This window comes from Suricata suricatta, chromosome X (assembly GCF_006229205.1).
Source record: "Suricata suricatta isolate VVHF042 chromosome X, meerkat_22Aug2017_6uvM2_HiC, whole genome shotgun sequence".
In the NCBI taxonomy this organism is placed as follows: Eukaryota; Metazoa; Chordata; class Mammalia; order Carnivora; family Herpestidae; genus Suricata; species Suricata suricatta.
In genome coordinates this window covers 86,303,222-86,328,257 of record NC_043717.1, presented here as the reverse complement: position 1 = coordinate 86,328,257, position 25,036 = coordinate 86,303,222, and the positions used below count along the sequence as shown (strand labels likewise).

At 36.6% G+C, this 25,036-nt stretch overlaps 1 protein-coding gene across 5 annotated transcripts in view; it reads right to left on the bottom strand.

Annotated features, from left to right (window-relative positions):
• The window catches only part of STAG2 (stromal antigen 2), a 128,132-nt gene that overhangs the window by 70,999 nt on the left and 32,097 nt on the right, over positions 1-25,036 (bottom strand). For all 5 annotated transcript variants that reach the window (XM_029929478.1, XM_029929482.1, XM_029929481.1 and 2 more), the window contains exons 2-4: positions 9,616-9,759; positions 5,184-5,262; positions 526-690 (exon numbers count right to left, since the gene is read on the bottom strand). In XM_029929478.1, coding sequence (XP_029785338.1) covers positions 526-690; positions 5,184-5,262; positions 9,616-9,659 — 288 coding nt within the window. In that variant the 5' untranslated portion in view covers positions 9,660-9,759. The remainder of the gene's footprint in view (positions 1-525; positions 691-5,183; positions 5,263-9,615; positions 9,760-25,036) is intronic.

Sequence of the window (25,036 nt, the reverse complement as noted above, 5' to 3'; positions counted from 1 at the left end):
TAACGCCTAAATGCTTCTCTTGTCATAAAATAATGCAGAGGAAACAAAATTAGGATGACTTGACATGGAAATAACTCACTTTTTACTCTTCTGCTAAGAAACAGCACAAGTAATAAAATGTGTAATAGACAACAGTGATCAACATAATTCCGTTCACTAAAGTGGATAGTGATTATATTAGGTCACTCAACCAAGAATTCTATATGGGCAAAGAACTTCATATTTTAATGGTAGCCATATATATTCAGGAGAAATTAAAACCTCATAATTTACATCAGCATATTTTTTGAGCAAAGAATTGTTATTATAGACCATGAAAAAAAAAGCAGTAAAAAATGACTCAAGACACAGCTTAAAGGTCTTATGTCTGAATAGACAGATCCCTAGTTCTCTGATTTTGTTGCTTCTTTCTAGTAAGCAGTGTTAGAAATTTTTTAAATGCAATTCAAAAACTCCGGCATTTTCTCTGACTCACTAAAGTTTAAAATGTACAAATAAAACTGGGAAGAACACAATAAACATTACCTGCATAGCACTCTTGCCCATTTTAACAACTTCAAACAACATCATGTTTTCCACTCCATTCTGTTGGTGATGACCATTCATTCGGTTTGGACCAGAAGGAGGTTTTCCTCCTCCATTTCCACTTTTGCCCTTTTCTCCTGGGCCCTTTTTGCCTTTTTTACAAGTCTGCATAAAAATACAAGTTGGTGAATTATATCATTATCCTTGAAAACTCAAAACAAAGCTACAGCAGAAGCAGTTGAAAGGGTACATAATTATAACATGCCTAAACCTGACCTAAAGAGAAGTGCCATACATGTATGTTGAGAAAGCCTCTTTGTGGTATCAGTTTGTTTACTTATCCTATCAGACACTTCACATGATGCTGCAGTTAGGAGCGCAGTCTTTGCAGACGGACACACTGATTGCATGGGTCCAAATCTTACTCCTATCAGCTGAGTGATATCAGGCAAGTTACTTAACCACACTACGCTGCAGATTTTCTCATTTGTAAAGTGAGGATAAAACTGCCTACCCGTAGGGTTTCTGCTTTAGGTTGTAGACTACTGTGAGCAGCAAGAATAACAAAACACTTTATCAAGTAAGTAGCTCATATTTAGTTCAAACTTTTAAATTCTATTAGTCTTACAAATTCTTGTGGTGGATGGACAAAGGAATTCTAAAGAGGATGAACAGTTGTATCAATCTCATTTTTATTCTGGATAAGTGATGGCAAATTCAAATTTAAGAAATCATGTTCCTCTATACAACTGATGATAGCTCAACACTTATTTATCATGAAAATTCAGTTAATGAACACTAGGAAAACGAAGTATAAGGAAGCTGTCAATATTTGGGGGTGGGGGCTTCATAAATCATTGAAAAGGTTGCCTACATGCCTCAGGTATAAAATACCTCCCACGGCCTTTATACCCTGTTAAAGAAAAGCAAGTCATTCCCCAACTCAGAGTCCTCATTTCTAAAATGTCAGAGTTGTATTAAATCTTTAGATTAGAATAGATGATTTCTAGGTCTCTTTTCAACCTACACACTTCTATGATCTAGAGCAAGGATCAGCAAACTTTCTGTACAATACCAGACAGTAAATATTTCAGGCTTTTCAGGCCACATTCCATCTCTGTCACATGTTCTTTGTTTATTTTTATAACCCTTTAAAAATATAAAAGCCATTCTTAGTTTATGAGCAGTATAAAAACAGGTCGTAGTTTACAAACCCCTAATCTACCGCCAGGTCTACAAATGTATTTCTGCTGACAGCTTGTATGGGTTTATACTTTGCTCCACAGAGGGTCCTTCCTCCTTCCTCAAGAATCCAAAACCACCCTACTGTGACAACTACTTCAAACTTCTTGCTAACAACTGAAATATATTACTTGTTAATTTACATTATTTTGTTGATGACACATGGTCTTTGTGAAACTAAGTCATTAATTAGTAATTGTAGAATGAAAGGTTATTGTCCCCAGTAAAAGGAATTTCAGAGATAAGGGTGAAAGAAAAGATCAACTACAGAGAGTACATTAGAAAAGTATAAGATGTTAATGTTAATTAAAAAGAACTATATATTTGCAATCTATCATATGCTTCAATACTCCCTGTTGGTATGGAAAATTAATCAGTACAATTAAAATGGCTCAATGAACATGCTATGCTAGAAAACAATGTGCAAGGAATGATAACACATGAAAGTACAAGAAATAAACATGCTAACCTGGGTACAATCTTCTAGATGAAAAACATCTCTAAAGAAAGACTATGAGCTAGCATTCTACAGTGGATTAAGAGCACCAACTTTTAACAGATGTGGGCTCAAATCCGTTAAGCACTGGCCTTCTCTGGACCACAGTTTCCTATCTATAAAAATAAGGAAGATTTCTAATCCACAGGGTGCATCAAATATTAAATTAGTTAATAAATAGCATCATAAGCACAGTGCTTGGGACATACATAGTATAGTGTCAAAACATTGTTTCCAGGGTGCTTGGGTGGCTCAGTCAATTAAGCGTCTGACACTTGATCTCAGCTCAGGTCATCATCTCACCGTTCAAGAGATCGATTTCCACATCAGACTCTGTGCTGACAGTGCAGAGTCTGCTTGGGATTCTCTCCTCCTCTCTCTGCCCTTCCCTTGCTCACATGTATTCTGTCTCTCTCAAAATAAACTTAAAAAAAAAAGTTACTATTATTATTATGATAAATCCTTGACCTGACCCCTAACACCTCACTCATAGCAGTGGCTATATAAAGTTAAACTGTGGCACAAAAACTTTGGGGAGTCCTCTGTTCAGATGCCACTGTGAGTCTTATACCAACTTGTAAATGAAATCTAAGTCAAAAGCAGAGTTTTAGGTTTGCAAGGTGCCTGCAGAACAAGAAAACATGGTTTTAAAATGAATAAACCATAAACTACCCACTAGAATTATAACTGTGTTTGGACAGTCATGAGTTAACATTTTATTCACTCACCCTTTACCTGTCTCAAAACTTCTACTTTTTAACAGACTAAAAAAGCGTATGAAATTATGAAACATGGATTATGTGAACTCTAAAAATATAGTCCAAGGACTAGTTAAATAAATTATATTCCATACATAAAATGTGATGCCCTGACACCATTAGAAATGATATGAAAGCTGCTGACAACACCCTATTGAGTTTTAAAAGCAAATTAAGCAGTCTGCATAGTAAAAAATCCATTGAAGTAAAACTCTATATGCATGTTTACAGACAGGTATATGTATAAAAGTATGTTCATCAAAATGTTTAAAGAATATATTGCCCTGTATGGTAGGTTTATAGGGAAATTTTACTTTGTTTGTTTTACATTCCTATATTATTTAGACTTTAAGTAAATGTGTCATCAGAAAATATAAATCCAAAATTCATTTTGGGAAAGAAAATGGTGAACAAAGACAAATCACTTTTATACAATGTATTCACACACATACACAGGGTCAAATGTACTTTCCAAAACATCAAAATAATTCATCCATTCACCAAGTTATCCAGAGCCCTCAGGCTAACCACTCATATTCTAAACTTGCATTCTATTGACTCAGAACCTTTCTTTGTTAGTTTTTATCCTCGGCATTATTTATAAAGAGTGAAACTCTTGTCAACTGTAACCTGTTAGACTTAAACTGGTTATAAGGTACATCTTTAGAATAGGGCATTTTATTATTGCTTTGCTTTATATTTGACTACTCATGCATAAAGCCAACAAAATATCACATTGTGCTTATCACCTTACTGTGCTTTACAAAAGAAACTATCAGAAACAGAAACAAGTGTTGGTGAGGATGTACAAAAAAAGGAGCCCTCGTGTACTGATGGTGGGAATGCAAACTGGTGCAGCCACTGTGCGAAACAGTACGGAAGTTCCTTAAAAAAAAAATTAAAGCTAGAACCACCCTATGATCCAGTAATCATACTAATTATTTGGGTATTTACCCCGAAGAATACAAAAACACTAATTCAAAAGAATATATACACCCCTATGTTCACTGCAGCATTATTTACAATAGCCAAATTATGGAGGCAGCACATCAACAGATGCCCATCAACAGACGAACGGATAAAGAAGATTTAGTGTATATATACAATGGATTATTATTCAGCCACAGAAAAGAATGAAATCTTGCCATTTGTAACAAGATGGATGGAGCTACAGAGTATAATGCTATGTGAAATAAGAGAAAGAAAAATACCGTATGATTTGACTCCTATATGGAATTTAAGAAACAAATGAACAAATGAAAAAGGGGAGAGACAAACCAAGAAATTGACTCTTTATAGAGAACGGGTGGTTACCATAGAGAAGGTATGTGGAGGGATGGGTGAAATAGATGAAGGAGATTAAAAAAGAGTACACGTACCATGATGAGCACTGAGTAATGTATAAAATTATTGAATCACTATATTGTACACCTAAAACTAATATAACCTGGTATGTTAACTATCCTGGAATGAAAATTTAAAACTTCATAAAATTTTTAAAAGAAAAAAGAAACAATGATGTGTTATTAATTTCAACTTTACAGTAGTGGAAATAGATAATAAAAAGATATGTGACCTAGGGGCACCCGGGTGAAAAAGTCAGTTAAGAGTCCAATTCTTGATTTTGGCTCAGGTCATTATCTCATTGTTCATGGATCAGGCCCCGCATTGGGCTCTGCGCTGATGGCATAGAGCCTGCTTGGGATTCTCATTTTTTTCTCTCTCTGTCATTCTCTCTCTCTCTCTACCCCTTCTCTGTTTATTTGACCTAGAAGCCAAAGAAACCATATGTGTTCAGAAGGCTTATCACACCAATCCAGGAAAAAAGCATTTTTAAAAGAGAGTATCTGACTGGGGTCCTGGGTGGCTCAGCCGGTTAGGTGTCTCTTGATTTAGGCTCAGATCATGATCTCACAGTTCATGAGTTCAAGCCCCGCATCAGACTGCACTCACAGTGCAGATCCTCCTTGGGATTTTCTCTCCCTGCCTTTCCCTCTTTCTCTCTCTCTGTCTCAATAAACAAACTTTAAAAAAAGTAAAAGGGAATATCTGAGATACAAGTAAAACTACATATATTTTATATGTATAATTGTGTGTGTGTGTGTGTGTGTGTGTATACAAATGAACTTAAGAACCAAAATAAAGTTACAGTCTGTACATACCTTTCCTTTGCCTTGCTTTTGGTTTTTTCCTTCAATGTCTTCAAAATCTGTGTCAGAAGAAAAATGTGTTTCTGACTCCCTGTGATAGAAAGATAAGCAATTATTTAAAACTTTTCTTATAGGGCATCTGGGTGGCTCAGTCAGTTAAGTGTCCCAACTCTTGATCTTTGCTCAGATCATGCTCTCATGGTTCATAAGACCGAGCCCCAAATAGGGCTCTGTGCTGAGAACAGGGAGCCTGCTTGGGATTCTCTCCTTCCCTCCATCACTGCCCCTCTGGCGTGCATGTTCTCTCTCTCAAAATAAATACATAACCTTGAAAAAAAGTTTTTTTTAACTTTCCTTAGAAATACAGGTAGAGTTTAGGGGACCTGGGTGGCCCAGTCGGTTGAGCATCTGACTTGGGCTCAAGTCCTGATCTCACAGGTTGTGAGTTGGAGGCCCACATCAGGCTTAATACTCTCAATGCAGAGCCCACTTCAGACCTTCTGCCCCGCTCTCTGTGCCCCACTCTCTGTGCCACCCTCACTTGCATGCTCTCTCTCAAAAATAAATAAAACTTTTTTAAAAAAAATAGATGAAGTTTCTAATTTTTGCCTTATTTTCTAACAGAAAAGTTTGGTTAATTCTTTACAAGACTCCTTATTAGCATTAAATATAATTAAGATGCTTCCCTCAAACATCATACTATAACACATTACCAAACATAAAATTACATAACCAACTACAAAAACAATAATCTAAAGCACAAATATCTAAACATTTCTTATTTTGTTAATTTTAGCCAAAATATAAAAACAAAACCAGTGGCTCTCAAAATTTTAACCCTAGGACTTGTGTTCTATTGTAATGGCTTGTTTCATTTTCTGATTCAAACACAATGGTGCTCAAAGAAAACTGCATTTTAAGACAAAGAACTAGATGTACTTAATATCAGGGAATTTTAGTAATATTAAGGACCCTCTATCTACTTCTCTCTCACTCAAAATACAAAACATTTCTGAAAAGTATGTATAAAACATTTTTACAAACTAAACCATTTGAAATACAAGTGTGCTAACTGATCAAAATCCTTTTTGAAATAAAGAGGTGGTGAGCTATATAGTCAGAACTGGTTCTAGTACTAAGAAACTGTGTGATCTTAGACAAGTGACAACCTCTCAATCTTCTCATCTACAAACAATGTATATGCAAGAAAGAATAAAATCTCTGAAGTCTCTTCAATCTCCTCCAAGACATAAATCCGTAATTCTAAGAAGCTGTCCTTTATATTGGAGAAGGTGGGGTGTTTTGTATTATCTGGATTTTCTTACACATGAAGAAGAAGATTAATTTAAATATACATGTGTAATGCTTCATATAGATGTAAATATGGGTCTATCTATCTAAATAGTACTAAAATAATCTCATTTAAATGCTTAAGTCAAGGCAGGTCGCCTGGGTGACTTATTCTGTGTAAGAGTAAGACTTTGGCTCAGGTCATGATCTCACAAGTTTGTGAGTTCGAACCCTGCACTGGGCTCCAAGCTGACAACTCGGAGCCTGTGGCTTGCTTTGGATTCTGTGACTCCCTCTCTCTCTGCCCCTCCCCTGCTTGCACTCTTTCTCTCAAAAATAAAACAAAACATTAAAAATTGTTTAAATAAAATAAAAATAAGTGCTTAAGTCAAGGCATGCTTAGAATTTGGGTCATAATGGATTTTAGAATTGAACCACACCCATAAAAGATAAAAGTTTTACCACTCCACATATGTAAACCTAGTATCAGTTTTGCTTAAAATAAATGCAATCAAAATTTAAATCTATCTTTGTAAAGCCAGTCTTCTCTAACCGGATTTCTTTCCATTTTTATTGCCACAATAACCAGTTGTCCAGAGGCTGTGAGGTAGGAATACTTTATATGCCTATAGTAATGGTTAAGGTGGGGCGGGGGGGAGAAGAATTACTATTTATAGCACTCAGCTACAAAGTAATTTAAATAATGAATCGAAGACAGTGGCAATCCTAACTATCTCTTATAATGCTGTGAGGAAAGGGCTTATAATAAATACCATTTCCCAGAGTTAATGCACCAAAACCTAAATGACTACTGTAATAGTAACCCTGAAACTCATGCCTGTTACATCTTAAGAAGACTGTTATCATCAATATTCTCCCCACATACCTATATGGCCTCGCAAAAAAAATGTTTTTAAGGATCTGCTGAATATAAATAATACCTCTTTCTTCCCAAGACATTTGTGGGGCACCAGCTCTCTTAGAGAGCTTAGTATCTGTAAGAAGTCTGTAAACAATAACTAGTCTGCACAATATTCCACTGGCCACAGAGTAATCACAGGCTCAATTACACTCCTAATCCTCCTCTCCAGGCTATCCCAACTAAAAGAAAGAGCCAAGAGGTTTGATTACTAACTGGAAAACCTTATGAAGAAATCTGGAGTAATCAAGATACGATCTAAAATATCCCCCAACCAGAGAAGAATTATTCTTGAAAGTCTTTCTCCAGTGTTTTCCTCTGCTTTTAAGATCAAAAGACCACCACTACCACCTATCCTAGGTAAATTAACCTATGCTAGCATGTTTATGGAGCATACTACGTTACCCTTTTAGTGGCTTGAAATTTCATGAGTCATGTACTATATGACTGACCCTTCCACTCCTTTCTCTTTACCCTGGACCCCAACTCATACCCAACCAAATACGGTCTATTCTACCTCCGCAAAAATTCTCTCTTATCCATTATCCTATTTCAGGATACTTGAGATATTCTAATAGTCAATAGTCTAGTTTATAATATAAAGTCTTAATTGGCTCCAATCTCAATTAACAATTTAAGAAATTTCCTAATTTTACAATAGTCAAACCAAAAATTATTTCTATCTCAGACTATCCCATATCTCCCTTCAAACAAAAACAAATGTTCCTCAAGAATCTTAAAATAGTCACTCAACACTGGGATTAAAGTCATATTAAGAAGCACACTTTGAAATACTGGCAACATCCCAGCAGATCCCTGTAGTCTCCACTGAAAATAATAAAATTATTTCAAAAATGAAAATCTAGGAGCACCTGGGTGGCTCAGGTGGTTAAGCATCCAATTCTTGATTTCAGCTCAGGTCATGATCCCAGGGTTGTGAGATAAAGACCTGAGCTGGGCTCCACACAGAGCATGGAGCCTGCTTCAGATTCTCTCTCTCCCTCCCTCAGCCCCCTCCCGTTTGCAATCCCCCCCTCTAATATAAAATAAAAATTTGTGATTTTTATAAAGAAATAAACATGAAAACTATAGATAGGCATCAAAAGTAGATACTGGCAACCATTATGTACAGAGATATCTATGTAATGTTTTCACAATTTTTAGCAACCAAACTATTTTCAAATCAAGACTTCTAGGGGCGCCTGGGTGGCTCAGTCAGTTGAGTGTCCAGCTTCAGCTCAGGTTATGATCTCACAGTTCGTGGGTTCGAGCCCTGCGTCGGGCTCTGTGCTGACAGCTAGCTCAGAGTCTGGAGCCTACTTCGGATTCTGTGTCTCCCCCTCTCTCTGACCCTCCCCTGCTCACACTGTCTCTCTCTCTCTCTCTCTCTCAAAAATAAATAAAAGACATAAAAATTTTAAAAAAAAACAAAACAAAACAAAAAAAAAACCAAATCAAGACTTCTAAAGATTCCAACAGCAAATATAGTATGGGGGGGGTGTGTGTGTGTGTGTGTGTGTGTGTGTGTGTGTGTAACGTTAAAGGGATACAAAGGCAGTTTAAAATTTCACTTTTCATTGAGGCACCTCATTAAACTGCAGCTTCGTATGAAAACTACTATTACATACAGTAGGCTCAAATTCCTTCCTACATCAAATACTAAAAAGTAATTAGAATAAAAGTTGAATAAGGAGTATAGGTAGCTTTCTAAGAAAAAGAGTAAAAGAAAATACCTATGCTGAAGTTACTTTATGGACCAATAAGCATGTAAATTATTTCTGGAAAAAAATATGGAGAGCACATCCTACCCTCCCAGATTTCTTTTAACCTATTATCATTGGATTTTATAACAAAAATCTGATTATTACATCCTAAATGCTACTATGTGGTATAGATTCCTTACTAATAAGAACACTGTACTTTTTAAGAATTTCATGGCACTCCCTCAAAACAGTTGCTACTGTAAAACCAAGTATGGATTCAAAGAATCGCATAGCAAGATAATAAATTGTACTGTATCTAAATTAAAAAATAAATTTAAAACATAGTACAGAAAACCATGGAATTGCTGTTACAGAGACCAGTGAGCCTTGATATAAACTGTTTCAAAGCATACATGCTTATCTTCTATCTTATATATTAGATCTTCTGAACTAACTCTAACTGAAATTAATATACTGTATTTCCCATTTTGTGGAAAAAGCAAGTATTTAAAAATTTTCATTATATACTTACTGTAGTAGATTAAAATCAGTTGGTATTTCTGGAGCTGCTATCATTTCTTTATCATCTTCTGGAACACCCCAATGCCAGAAATAAATTCATATATTTACGTGGGTAAAATGATGGTTTGCTTCTTTCTTCTAAGACAAACAATTCCTTTAAGGGAAGGGATGCCATATTTATTACAAACAAATGGAAAATATTGGGAAGGATATCTATACTCAAAAATTAAATTTCCAGGGTGGCTGGCTGGCTCAGTCAGTAGAACATGCAACTCTTAATCTCTAGGTTGTAAGTTTGGTTATAGAGATTACTTAAAATCTTCAAAAACAAACAAACAAAAAAAAACACAATTAGATTTCCCAGTGCCTGCTACTATCCTTTAGTAAATAAGAATTCTCCCCCCTGGCATTTGACTGCATTTTCTAGATGTGGATTTGTTATAAACACATGTAGCCTCACTATAATAACAACAGTTACAAAGAAAAAACTTATATTACAGACAATTATTTTTAAATTTTATTATGATTCTCGCTCTTTGGTCTCGAACACAGAAATGAGATGATGAAAGGGACGTACTTATTTGGAAAGCATGGCAATAAGATAAACACAGTGCCGCCACCCTGACTCTAAGGCCTACCATCTTCAGAAGTCAACCTGTGGTGGGGCGCCTGGGTGGCTCAATCAGTCTGTTTTCCGCCCAGGTCATGATACTGTGCTTCATGGGTTTGAGCCCCGCGGCGGGCTCTATGCTGACAGCTCAGAGCCTGGAAGCCTGCTTCAGGTTCTGTGTCTCTCTCTCTGCCCCTCCCCTGCTTGCACTCTGTCTCCGAAAAATAAATATATATTTAAAAAAAGAAAGTTAACCTGTGGGCAAATACCCTGCCAAGGGGAGAAGAAAATATAACTGGAGTGCCAAGACTAAAAGATGAAACACCACTGGGATTGGTCAAATGAGGCACCTAAAAATTGTATGCTACAGATTCCGGCATGGATTCCATGAAGGAACACTTAAACCCAAGAGGGCAGATGCTGCAGCATCCATCTGTTTCATCTGAAGAATTTCAATAATTAGTTACAAAATAAATGTTCTGGTTTAAATAATTAATTAAAATTTGTTACGATTCTCTAGCCTGGCATTAAAGAGACCTATGCCCTAACTAGGAACAGTATGTAACTCTTTTACTGGTCCTAAAATCTTTATGACAAGATTAAAACCGTAATACAAGATGCCTGAAAATTCTATAGCCTTTTTGCTGATGATGTACCAAACAAGTAAAAGAAGCTAGCTAGGGGCGCCTGACTGGCCCAGCCTATAGAGCACGCAACTCTTGATCTCAGGATCATGAGTTCAAGCCCCATGTTAGGCACAGAGCTTACTTTAAAAAAATTTAAAGAGATTCTTCTATAATAAAAGAAACAGAGGGGTGCCTGGGTGGCTCAGTCGGTTAAGCCTCCGGCTTCAGCTCAGGTCAGATCTCACGGTTCATGGGTTCAAGCCCTGCATCGGGCTCTGTGCTGACAGCCAGCTCGGAGCCTGGAGCCTGCTTCAGATTCTGTGTCTCCTTCTCTCTCTGCCCCTCCCCCTCTCATGCTCTGTGTCTCTCTCTGTCTCAAAAATAAATTAAACATTAAAAAAAAAGAAAAAGAAACAGAGTCCAAAGTCTTGCTTATTAATAAATAACCACATCATGATAATACCACAGTTTGTTGAACAGAGAAGGGGGTAAAATGTTAGCTCTGATCTATTCCCTCAAGAAACTTACAATCAATTTAAATACCAATAATGTCATATGGAAAACAGAGGATGCCATTTGTGACCAAAATAAGTTTAGTTTGGCCACAGGAAGGATATTATTTCTAGTTTTGAAGATCAAAGATGCAGATCTTAAATGAGAAAATGATCAAAAAGTAAATGATAAATCTGTAACAAAACAGAGAAAATAGGCTGGGGCTGAAGCTCTTAATCTTGTGTGTAACTTTCTTTTATAATTTTCTTATGTTTTCCTTTTATTTCCATGTGAATCTAGTACCTGATGGCCACCTAAAGAAAAAGCAGGTAAGACTAAACATATCCAACTAATAATAAACATTATAATCAACATTCAGCTGTTGATTTCGGCTCAAGTCACAATCCCAGGGTTGTGAGATAAAACCCTCCATTGAGCTCTGTGCTGAGCACGGAGCCTGCTTGGGATTTTCTTCCCCCACCCCCGCTCTGTCTCTCTCTCTCTCTCTCTCTCTGTCCTTCCCCCCCCCCACACACACACACACTCTCTCTCTCCCCTCCCTAAAAATAATAATGTTAAAATATTGCATTCTGATTAACTGCTAATGATCTCTCCCAATAAATAAGATCTTACATAAGAAACTAGGAATTCAATTTCTCCATTAATTTTAAGATTTTTAAAGAAGTAATCTCTAAACTCAACATGGAGCTGACACAAAACCCTGAGATCAACAGTTGCATTATCTACCAACCGAGCCAGCCAGGTGCCCCGTTTTTCCGAACAGATTTTAAGTCCCTAAAAATCATAAATGGCTAGTAATATTCAATTAATAGAAATCCAAAACACTGCATTTCCTATCTCACTCTAATTAAGCTACTATGAACAGCAAAACAATGAGGTAATGGGGAAACAAGAAGAAAGAGTAATCCACAAATCAAGCCCTAAATAATCAGGAGTTATCTCTACCACCACTTTGAGTTTATCTTTTTTTCTGAAAAAAACTCATATTGTAAATCTTTATTTAGGTATGACCATTAGTATGGTCTTCTCATTTCACTAAATCATGGTCCCAGGATTGTTCACCTCTAAAACCACTAAATTGTTAATCTAGTTTTATTCTTATCATAACCTAAGGAATTATCTAAGTAGCACACCAGAGTTCTGATGCTTGCCATCACATGCAGGATGCACTCTAGCCTCCTAAATATACCAATTTATTCAAAATATTATTTCATAAAAATCAATTTTGTTTTTTATAAAGGAGCAGGAGAAGTACAGAGCTAATCAGTTGTCACCAACACGTCAGACAGTCTAGATGGCAAGATGGAAATAAAGTGCTTGTTCTGTCTGCCTACCTGGAATGTCCTCAGCCCTCCCCCAAGTATTTTATAAAACCAAACTTGCTGCATTCCTTAAATACACAGTTTTTTAAAGTAGTTCATACATATATTCTCCTAAGTGACATTAAGAATACATCAGCTCTGAAAATCATACAACACCAAGTATAATAAGCATTATATGATACACTTACCATATTCCTCTAAATGCACAAATTTCTAGTGTACACGTTTTGCCAGATCAAATTATTTTGTACAGTATACCAGGCTATACTACCGTGGATTTGGTAATTAGAAACCACAGCAAAAGGAAAACTGTAATTTATTAAGATGTAAGTCTCTCCGACAAGTTGTATTTTAAAAATTTTTTTAATGTTTGTTTTTGAGAGAGAGAGAGCACAAGAAGGGAAGGGGCAGAGAGAGAGAGAGAGAGAGACAGACAGACAGAACCTGAAGCAGGCTCCAGACTCTTAGCTGTCAGCACAGCACAGAGCCGAATGCAGGGCTCAAACTCCCAAACCATGAATGAGATCATGACCTGAGCTGAAGTTGGATGGTTAACTGACTGAGCCACCCAGGCACCTCTATAAGTTGTATTTCAAAAAGAAATACCATGACAAGGTCTAACAGACATATTTAGAAAAAATTATTAAACTGGCCAACTCCCTATCCTGGTTAAATATCTGTCCTAATAAGTTTCTAATTATTAGAAATCCAACCAACCAATTAAAGGTATCTATACCATGTGCCAAATGCAGTGCTGGGCAGCAGGGCACACAGTGGTGAACAGGAGAAATCCTTACCCTTTGGAAACTACCTGTACCAATAAACATGAAAATATATTTCTACAAGAAGGCACCTACGTATACTGCCACCCTATATTATTAAACATAAATACCAAATTGCTTGTATCTCAGTTTTTGCTATATTAATCACTGTCTAAATAACCAATTTGCCACCAAAACAGTTCTTCAAAGCTCAAAATATTGTATATATTAAAGGTGCTTTGTACTTCAAAGGGGGGAGAAGCAATGGGTAAACTAGCATTGGTTTTTTTTTTAAGATTATAAACGTTTATCTGTAGGAAGGGCTATGAATTTTTTTATTTTAAATGTATACAGCTGTATATAAATACAGTTGCTTCCCCCGAAGACTTACATTTTTAAAAAGTTACAAACAAGATCTTTAAATATACTTAATAACATTTATCCCAAGTTGGAAAACCCAAAACTGTAAGAATATGTAATTTTCAAATAAAAGTAAGAATTTGATGATCAAACTTATTACACCATTTCTGGCCTACTGTAGTTTACTAATTTTTTAAAAAATATGCTCAAAGATCACAAGGTGGAGCTCTCACCTAGTGTCAAGGAAAAACTGATTTTTAGCACATTCTCTGCAACTACTGTAAAAGAGTTAACATTCCAAAAGCTTTGGAAGATAATTCACAGAAATGAAATTTGCTTTAGTTCTGAATTGCTATATTCCTTTTAAGAAAAAAATATATCCAATAACAATTAGCTTCTGTTTCTCCTCTTATTGAAAACTAAGCAACACATTTGTAGATAGGCTGAATATACCTTAAAGTAAAACCATTTCCTTAGGCTCAAGTGTTGTTAGTATACTGCCAGTAAAGGTTTATTAAATACATTTCTAATTATTAGAATAAAAATTAATAGGTGATTATGTATTTTCAATTCTATACATTAAACCCTCTCAGAGGCATTTCTCTTGATAAAAACTGAGATCTAAAAGCTAAAACTTGGTCTCCATAGCTTTTCCAAGTTATCTATAATAAGTATATGTTTATGGCCTGTTGCTCAAAAATTACATCCCATGTTAAATACCAAAATCTTCCCTCGCTTCTGAAAACCTGTTGGACTCCTAAACCATATCAACACAAATATATTAAAAGTATGTAATTATGCTTGCATCATTAACTTTGAATGACTTGTTAATAAATTCATTAAAACTACTCCCCCAAAAAGTAAAATTAAACAAAAAACCTGTTTTTCTATGCTATTTGTTTTAAAATCTTAGAATAATTTTGATCTTTTGGAAAAAGAATAACTGTTTCAAAGTTCTTTTAAACTCAAATCCCAAGTGGTCTCAAAATAGAAAATAAAAAGCTCCAAAATAGAGAGCCATCACTAACAAGATCCCTCAGAATCCACATATTGTTAGGGAGTGAGGGGAGCATTTAAAGTGACGCGGTGTATTATACCCCAAAAAATGCAGAAATATTCAACTGCTAAGGCCAGCAAATTCAACACATACAAACATGTTAATCTATTACATTAACACTCCTCTCAAAAGGAATACATCCTTCTCTAAGAATCACATCTAGGAAATACATATAAACCCTCTGAAATGTCACCATCACTATAATTGGGGCGCCTGGGTGGCTCAGTCGGTTGAGCGTCCGGCTTCGGCTCAGGTCAGATCTCACAGTTCGTGGGTTCGAGCCCCGCGTCAGGCTCTGTGCTGACAGCTAGCTCAGAGCCTGGAGCCTGTTTCAGATTCTGTGTCTCCCTCTCTCTCTGACCCTCCCCTGCTCACACTGTCTCTCTCTGTCTCTGAAAAATAAATAAAAAGCATTAAAAAATAAAAAAAAAAACACAACAAAAACAAAAACAAACTTCAAAATAAGATACAGAAGGAAAGAGGGAGGCCAAAATTAAAAGGACTTTCTCAAATAACTTAAGTAGACAAATTGAACACAATGCCATAACACTTTAGAAACAATTTCTACTTTCAGGAAGAGGGGAAGGAGCAAGCTGGGGCACAGTCTACACAGATACGGTATCACTACACGCTGCCAGAAACTAAAGCCAGACAGAACTGGAAACATCCACCTGTTCCCCTCCTATTTTTAAGTATGTGATAGTAGGTGCTCAGCAATCTTCCTAGTTTCCTAGTCTACCCATATTCCCCAATACTTTTCAAATATGACTACAGTCCTAAACACAATTAGAATTACCTGGCCCAACCTACATACTCTACTTGCCCCAGATCTTGATCATCAATTCTGATGTCTGTAGAAAATCTAGCATGCCACTCCTCAACTTTGCAACAAATGAGTATTACCAGTTATTGGGAGGGGGGGGGTTAGGGAGTTTTTTCCTCAGGGAAAGGGGAGGAAGATAAGAAAAGGCTTCTGCTTTATTCCTGCAGACCCACTACTCTTTCCCCCTGTACTCAGTTGCACCCTGTGCCAAGTCATCCCAGGATCAGTACTCTGCTTTGTTTTTGCTATATATTATCTACCAACCCCATCCCATGAACTGGATTCCTGCCCGAAACCCACCCTAAAAACAGTCTCTCTGTGTCTCTCCAGTTGCCCTAATCTGAATGCCACATCTGCCTACCAGCACTGGCTGCTGCTAGACAGTGAATGTCATATCATACCTGATATACTAGACATATATCAACTATCTAATTCCAAGTCTGCTGATTCCCCAGTCTGTCCAAACTGCAGTTGATTTTTATAAATAAATATCAAAACAGATAAAGTATCAAGCTAAACATCAAAAAGAATATTTGTTTTACCATATACTATCAACTTAAACTCTTATCTCAGTCTGCCAAGGTCAATAGCTAAAGCATGAGTAATTTTTCAAAATACTGTAAATGCTCACTCACTCTTCATCTCACTTATACCAGAATACCATATTCAGCTTTCTACACTGAGTGAAGTTAAAAAAATATATATATGCCCCTAAGACATAACTTTCTGTATACTAAGACATCATGAATAAACATTGATAATTACAACTGGTTGTATTGGCTATCAACATTTCAAAGGTGAGACCCAATTAGCTGATATAAATGAATATCTAGATCTGAAAATCAAATTTACAGCCATGAGCTAAATTCATATGTGAATACTTGCAAATGGTATATAGCATGATATAAGCACAGTGCATTATTACCATCAAACCTACTTCACATTGGGCACCACTAGCTTACTGGAAGATTTCAAGCAACAGATATCAAAGCAGATTTCATAGCAGCAAAGTAGATGAAAACAGGATAATCCTGTCTGGATTTCAAGGGAAATCCAATTTTTTATTTCACATAGTCTCCAATTGATTACATCAAAACTTTATTCAAGGTAGTACCAAAAGTGTCTAAATGAAATACTGAGTGTTTATTAATAATTCACAAGAAGATGGAGAGTAACTAAGATACAATTCAGTTAATATACAACAATAAAAGCAAAGTATAAACAAGCTAACCTACTTTATAGAGGATAATGGGAAATTTTAATCTAATATGTATAATTGCAGTTACTATTAGTAAGCACAAAAATTGTTATTTCAGTATGACCATGAAACACAACATACATGCTTCATATTTAGTATTTTTGTGCCTTCTATTTCTGGTTAGATAACACCCTATTCAAATACCTAGTATTAGCATCCACTTGATATAAACTGCTCAGCTTTCTACTAAAGGTATACCCACAGTATACAATTTGTAGGCTTGAATTATATTCATATTGGAAGTATATATTCATATTGGAAGTACGGAAATCAAATATGCTTTCTCAGTGAAGTTTATAAACCAGTAAGGATACTCCCCATTTCTTATTTCAGATTTAAGAGGTTGGTTCCTCATTTGTTAATTCTACACAAATGACAATGACAGAAGAGTCATACATATGTAAACTCTAAATTTATTTAAATTCTAACCTTAAGTTTTTCTAAAGATTAAAACATGTAGGGTGCCTGGGTGGCTCAGTGGGTTAAGCGTCTGACTTCGGCTCAGGTCACAATCTCACGGTTCGTGGGTTCGAGTCCCTCATCAGGCTCTGTGCTGAGAGCTAGCTCAGAGCCTGGAGCCTGCTTCAGATTCTGTATCTCCCTCTTTCTCTCTCTGACCCACCCCTGCTCGCTCTCTCTCTTTCTCTCTCTCTCTCTGTCTCTCAAAAATAAATAAAAAACAAAAAAAATTTAAGCATGTAAATGACATTTTAAAAGTTCAAGTAAGCCAGATAAACACTACAAAAAACCTCAGACCAACATCCCTGATGAACACCAATATAAAAATCCTCAAAACTATACTAGCAAACCAAATTCAACAGCATCTTAAGAGTACTATACATCATAACCAAGTGGGATTTATTCCTAGAATGCAAGGTTGGTGGAACATACGAAAAATCAACCATTGCAATACACCATACTGAATGAAGGACAAAAAAATTCATAGTCATCTCAACTGCTGCAGAAAAAGCAGTTGATAAAATTCAACACTTTTCATGAAAAAACACTCAACAAACTAGAAATAGAAGGAAAGTTCCTCAACATAACAAAGGCCACTAATGAAAGCCCACAACTAATATCTTACTGAGTATTAAAGACTGAAACGTTCCCTTTAAGATCAGTAATGAGTCAAGGATGCATGCTCTCACCATTTCTATGCCACACAATATCAGCAGTCCTACTGAAAACAATTAAGCAAGAGAGGTGCCTGGGTGGCTCAGTCTGTTAAATGTCAAACTTAAGTTCAGGTCATGATCTCACAGTTCATGAGTTCCATTCATTATCTCACACCATATAAAAATTTTAATTGAAAGTATGTCAAAGACCTAAATGTAAGGCCTAAAACTATAAAATTCCTACAAGAAAATGCAGAGGAAAAGCTACATAACACTGGACTTTGCAATGATTTCTTGGATAGGACACCAAAAACAGGTAACAAAAGCAAACATAGACAAATGATACAACATTAAAATTTTTACACATCAAAGGACACAATCAACAGAATGAAAAAAGTAAACCACAGAATCGGAGGAAATATCTGCAAATCATGTATCTGATAAAAGGTTAATAATATCCAGAATATATAAAGAATTCCTACAACTCAACAACAAAAACTCAAATACCCAAATAAAAAATGGGCAAAGGACTGGAATAAAATCAAATAAAAACCACAATGAGAGGGGCAGCCAGGGTGGCTCAGTGGAGTGTCCAACTCAGCTCAGGTTATGATCTCATACTCATGCGCTCAAGCCCTGCATCTGGCTCTGTGCTGACAGCTCAGAGCCTGGAACCTGCTTTGGATTCTGGGTCTCCCCTTCTCTCTACCCCCCGCCAACCCCCATCCCTGGCTGTGTGCGCGTATGTGCACTCTCTCTCTCAAAATAAATAAACCTAAGAAAAATTTTTTTAAGTCTCTTAAAATAAAAAACCACAGTGAGATACTACTTCATACTCTCTGGGATGACTAGAATCAAAATATACACAAAAACAAGTGTCCACAAAGACATGTAAAACATTGAACACTTGTGCACTATTAATAAGATTGTAAAACTGTGTATCTGCTATGCAACACAGTATAGAGGTTTCCCCAAAATTTTTAAATGGAACTGCCATATGATCCAGCAATCCCCACTTTCGGGTATATATACAAAACAACTGAAAGCTGGTTTTCAGATATCTGCACACCTACATTCATAGCGGCCATATCCCCAGTAGCCAAGAGATGGAAGCAGCCCACAGGTCTATCAACAGCTGAATGTATAAATAAAATATGGCATATACATACAATGGAATATTATCCACCCTTAACAAGGATGTAAATCTTGTCACATGCAACAACATGCATGAACTTCTAAGACGTGCTAAATGAAATAATCCAGTCAGTCACAAGAAGACAAACACTGTATGATTCCACTGACATGAGGTATCTAACATAGCAAATCCAAAGAAACAAAAAGTAGAATGGTGTTTACCAGACTGTGGAGGGAATGAGAACGGGAGTGTTGTTTAATGGGTATCATAAAATCAGAGTTTCAAGATGAAAAAGTTCTAGAGATCTGTTACACAAAAATGTCAATTTAATTGCGGAAGTGTCTGCCTAAAAATGGTAAAAATGGGGGTGGGGGTGCCTGAGTGACTCAGTCAGTTGAGTGTCCATGTCCAACTCTTGATTTCGGCTCAGGTGACTTCTCACAGATGTGAGATAGAGTTTCACACTGGGCTCTGCGCTGAGCATGAAACCTGCTTGAGATTCTGTCCCTTCCTCTCCCTTGGCCTCTCCCCTGCTCACAATCACACATGTGCGCTCTCTCTCTCAAAATAAAAATAAACTTAAAAAAAGATTCTCTCTCTCTTGCCCTCTGTCCCCCTCTCGTCCTTTCACTCTGTACAAGACTTTTAAAAACTTTAAATAACACTAAAAAATAAATGGTGAAGATGATAAATTTTGAGTTTTTTATAATAAAATTAAATTTTAACCTTTTATCAAGTAAGCATCTCTTGTATCATACAGACTCCTAAGATTATATTGCCAAACACTTGAGAACACCTTTCTACTGAATAAGCATACTATAGACCTTAACTATTGACATCTTTTGAAATGTATTTTATAAATAAGACACTAACAATTTATATCTACACTCAAAGTACTTTGCTTTAGCAAACAGATATTTTGTCTATTAAATACGATAAAAATGAACCAAAACTTGTGTAACTTTATGGCAAGAGATCCAAAGAAATATCTAGCTTTTTTAAAAAAAAAAATGGGGGCGCCTGGGTGGCTCAGTCGGTTAAGCCTCTGACTTCGGCTCAGGTCAGATCTCACGTTCGTGGGTTTGAGCCCCGAGTCAGGCTCTGTGCTGACAGCTAGCTCAGAGCCTGCAGCCTGCTTCTGGTTCTGTGTCTCCTTCTTTCTCTGCCCCTCCCCCTCTCATGCTCTGTCTCTCTCTGTATCAAAAATAAATAAAACATTTTAAAAAATTTAAAAAATAAATAAATAAATAATTTTTTAAAAAATGGAAGCACTTTTTTGCTTACATTGAACAATGCAAGCTAGTCCTAGCTACCTACATGTTCGAAGTTACTCACCACACTGTATGAAAATGATCACTGAAACCCATTTAATAAATGTTCAGTATTTCTCTCCTTTGTTCAAAATTTGATGGTACAGGTTTCATAACTTCCCACAAGAAAACAGCACACAACTTAAAGCTGGGGGGAAAAATGACAAGAATCTTCTAGCAGCAATCAAACAGGCTGCAGTTAAGGGCTAAGAATTGCATCATGTGATGATACTAGGAATTAGAGGAGTTACTACTGATCCCTAAAATGTAGCATGTGGTTCGACTAAATTTGGTGGTGGCGGGGGGGGGGGGGGGGGCTTATCATTAGCATACCTCATAAAGATAATCGAGTAAGATTATTAAATGTTAAACATATATGTTATATAAACATATAAAGTTACTGATACTAGATATTACAAGGGGCTCCCACATTTTGCCCTGTAATTTATTCCATTTTTAGTGCCTTTATACGCCTATGAGGGTATTTCATCCACCTGAGTATGCCATCCAATGATGAAAGAGAGAGAAACAAAATCAACTCTCAAACTGAGCTCTAAGATGGTGGGAATTTTTTTTAATGTTTGTTTATTTTTGAGAGAGAAAGAGAGACAGAGTGTGAGCAGGGGAGGAGCCGAGAGAGACACAGAATAGGAGAAACAAGCTCAGGCTTCCAGCTGTCAGCACAGGACCTGGGGCGGGGGGGGGGGGGGGGGGGGGGGGGGGGGGGGGGGGGGGGCCTCGAACCCAGGAATAGTGAGATCATGACCTGAGCCAAAGTTGGAGGCTCAACTGACTGAACCACCCAGGCGCCCCGATGGTGAAAATTTTTTAAACTCTTAGAGCAACTGACACCGAAAGACCACCTTGTTTCTAAACCATCACAAATATATTAAAGCATCGTGCAAAACATCCCTAAAAGGATTATATATTGCAGAGAATTGGAGAGGTTTATAGTTATTGCAACCCTACTTTTAAGACAGAATTTGTTGTACTAATGATTTATCTGTGAAGTCATTAGTTAGGAAAGAAATTTCTCAATTAGAAAACTCTTTCAATAGAAAACCATGTGTGTAATGATCCACTTTATAAAAAAGTTTCTGCCAAATAATTTAGCAGAATCTGAGCAAACAATATGCCTAAGGAGATTCTTCATATTCGAGTATCTCCCATCTTATTCTATTATTATTACTTTGCCAAAAGTGCTCAAAATGCTCTTTTCATCATGAAAAGCAATCTCTCTACCATCCACAATTATGCTCAGCTTTTCTGATTAATAAGTTTCAAACAAGAAAAAGATTTCTTCTTCAATTGCTTCTTGCAAATTATTCTGCTAATGTTTGCCAAATATCCCACTTGTTATGCACCCCTCCCCCCACTACACACATTACTCCTGTTATCACTTGCTTTGGCTAGCAATAACCACTTACTAGGTATTCAATTATATTTCATCTGTGTCTCTTTTTCTTTGTCAAATTACATAGTAACAGGCAGATTTCTCCAATGTCATAATAATCATTTGCACAGTTACTAGTGAAATTATCTCACTACTTCATATTGATCATAACTTGCAAACATCATGAAATGGTTCAGGTCAGTATGGCAGATTGAACTCTCACATGATGGAAGACATCAACAACCCAATTCTCCTGTTAAGTCTGGCACCTAATATCAATGTCTATAACAAATTATTTTGACAAGTATACTACTTTCAAGATAGAATAGTAAAATAAGAATGTACATATGGATGTATTTGTTTGTCTGCCCAGAAAGAAATACTGGAAGGATTGACCAGAAACATTTTTTAAGCTGCCTGTGAGGGCGAGGGGATGAAAGAAAGAATAGAGGAGCACCTGGGTGGCTCAGTCAGTTAAGTGTCCAACTCTTGACTTTGGCTCAGGTCATGATCCCAGGATCATGGATGAAGCCCCACACCAGGCTTCATGCTCTCAGCCTGATATACTCTCTCTGCCCCTCTACCACTGATGCTCACCTTCTCTCAAAAAGAAATAATCTTTACAAAAAATAAATAATGAAGAATAGAGAAGGCATGAATCTCTGGTGACTTCTATGCATAACTTTCTGTATCAAATTTTAACTTCTGATTTAGGAAAATGAATTATCTACTTGAGACATGACACTGAATTTCTGAAATTCCTAAAGCTGAAAAAATTTACAAAAATAGACTTAATCATGTACACTAAATAAATAACATGAATATACAGAGAAATCACTTATAGGAAGATTGCAAAACACAACACAACATCCTTGGTGGGATAAATTCCAAAGGCAAAAAGAAATATAAAGAAAATTTAAACTTTGCTTAATAGTTTTATCGTTCGTGGAGCACCTGGGTGGGTCAGTCAGTTAAGCATCTGACTTTGGCTCAGGTAATGATCTCATGGATCATGGGTTCGAGCCCCATGTGAGGCTCTGCGCTGACGGCTCAGAACCTGGAGCCTGCTTCGGATTCTGTGTCCCCCCTCTTTCTCTTCCCCTCTCCCACTCTTGCTGTCTTGCTCTGTTTCTCAAAAATAAATGTTAATGTTAAGAAAAAAATGTTTTAAATAGTTTTATCAATTGTTCTAATACTGATCATGTTCTTCCCAAGCTATTTTCTTTTTCCTGCAGGATAGCAAATAAGTGATCATGTTAATGGTATTAAAAATCAAGAGTTTAAGTGTAAGAGAAAAAATTATCCACGTTGAGGTCTGAGCTAATGGTGTGGGGCCTGCATGGGATTTTCTCTCCCTCTCTCTCCGTTTCTCCTCCACTTGTGTTTTCTTCTTTCTCTCTCTCAAAATAAATATGTAAACATTTAAAAATAAATAAAAGTTTTTTAAAAATACAGGAGGGAATTTGGAGACAGACATGCACACAGTGAGAACATCATGTAAAAATGAAGGAGGAGACCAAGGTGATCCTTTTATAAACCAAGAAACACCAAAGATTGCCAACAAACTATGAGAAGCTTGGGGAAAGGCCTGGAGCAGACTCTCTCCCACAGCCTTCCGAAAGAACCAATCCTGCTGACACCATCATCTGGGATATCTAGCCTCCAGAACTCCAAAAGAATAGATAATCATTGTTTAAGCCACCCACTTTTCTGGTCCTGGGAACCCTAGCAAACTAGTACAAACTACCATAAACTGTAATTTCAAATTTCCTTCAATGAGTCGGTGGTTAAACTGTGGTACATCTGTACCATGGACTATGACTCAGCAATATAAAGGACTTAACTAGTGGAATGCAACAACTTGGATGGACCTCAAGACAATTGGGTGAAATAAAAGTTAATCTCAACAGGTTATATATTACATGATTTCCACTTATAATAGAGTCTCCAAAATGACACAATTATGGAGAACAAATTAGTGGATGCCAAGGATTAGGAACAGAATTGAGGAAGGTGAGGGAGGGGGAAGTAAGTAACAATAAACAAGTAGTATGAGGGATCTTCATGATGAGGAATCTTTGTGATGATGGAACAATTCTGTTACCTTGGTGGTGGTGGTTACATTCATCTACACATATGATAATGCTGGACAGAATTATAAACACAAACACTGCCACACAAATGAGTGCACACACAACTATAAAAATCTAAATAAAGAGACTCTATGGATTGCACCAATGCCAATTTCCTGGTCTTGATATTGTACTATCATTCTGAAATATGTTCCCATTGGTTGAAGCTGAGTATAGAATACATGGGACTTCTCTCCTGTTTTGGCAACTTCTTATGAATCTAGTATTATACCAAAATAAAACTTTAAAAAGTCTAATCATGATCCTAGTAAGGGGGGGGGCACTTCGATGGCTCAGTCAGTTAAGCATCTGACTCTTGATTTCTGCTCAGGTCATGATCTCCCAGTTTGTCTTAGGTGACAAGGGAAAGCAATTACAACAGCCAAAACAATTTTGAAACACAACAAATTTGAGGACTCACACTATGCATTATATCGCAGCTTACTATAAAGCTACAGTAATCAAGGCAGTGCAAATGGTGATCAAGACAGACCAACAGAACTAGAAACCTGAAACAGACCCACACCACAAATGGTCACTTGGTTTTTGACAAAGTTAACCAAGGCACTTCAATGAAGAAAGGTTCTTTTCAAAAGGTTGGGTATCCATATAACAAAAGAAGTTACTTAATGCAAAACTTAACTCAAAATGAATGCTAGACTCAATGTAAAAACCTAAAAATATAAAACTTCAAAGTAGCTTTACTAAGCACTAAATGGTAGAAAAACAATCCAAATATCCTTCTACTGGTAAATGGATAAGCCAATTATGTTACAATGAAATACTACCCAGTAATCAAAATGAACTTCTGATACACAGGACTCCACTGAATCTTTTTTTTTTAATGAGTATTATCTTTTTTTTAATGTTTTTTTATTTATTTTTGAGACAGAGAGAGACAGAGCATGAGTGGGGGAGGGGCAGAGAGAGAGAGGGAAACACAGAATCAGAAGCAGGCTCCAGGCTCTGAGCTGTCAGCACAGAGCCCGATGCGGGGCTCGAACCCACTAACGTGA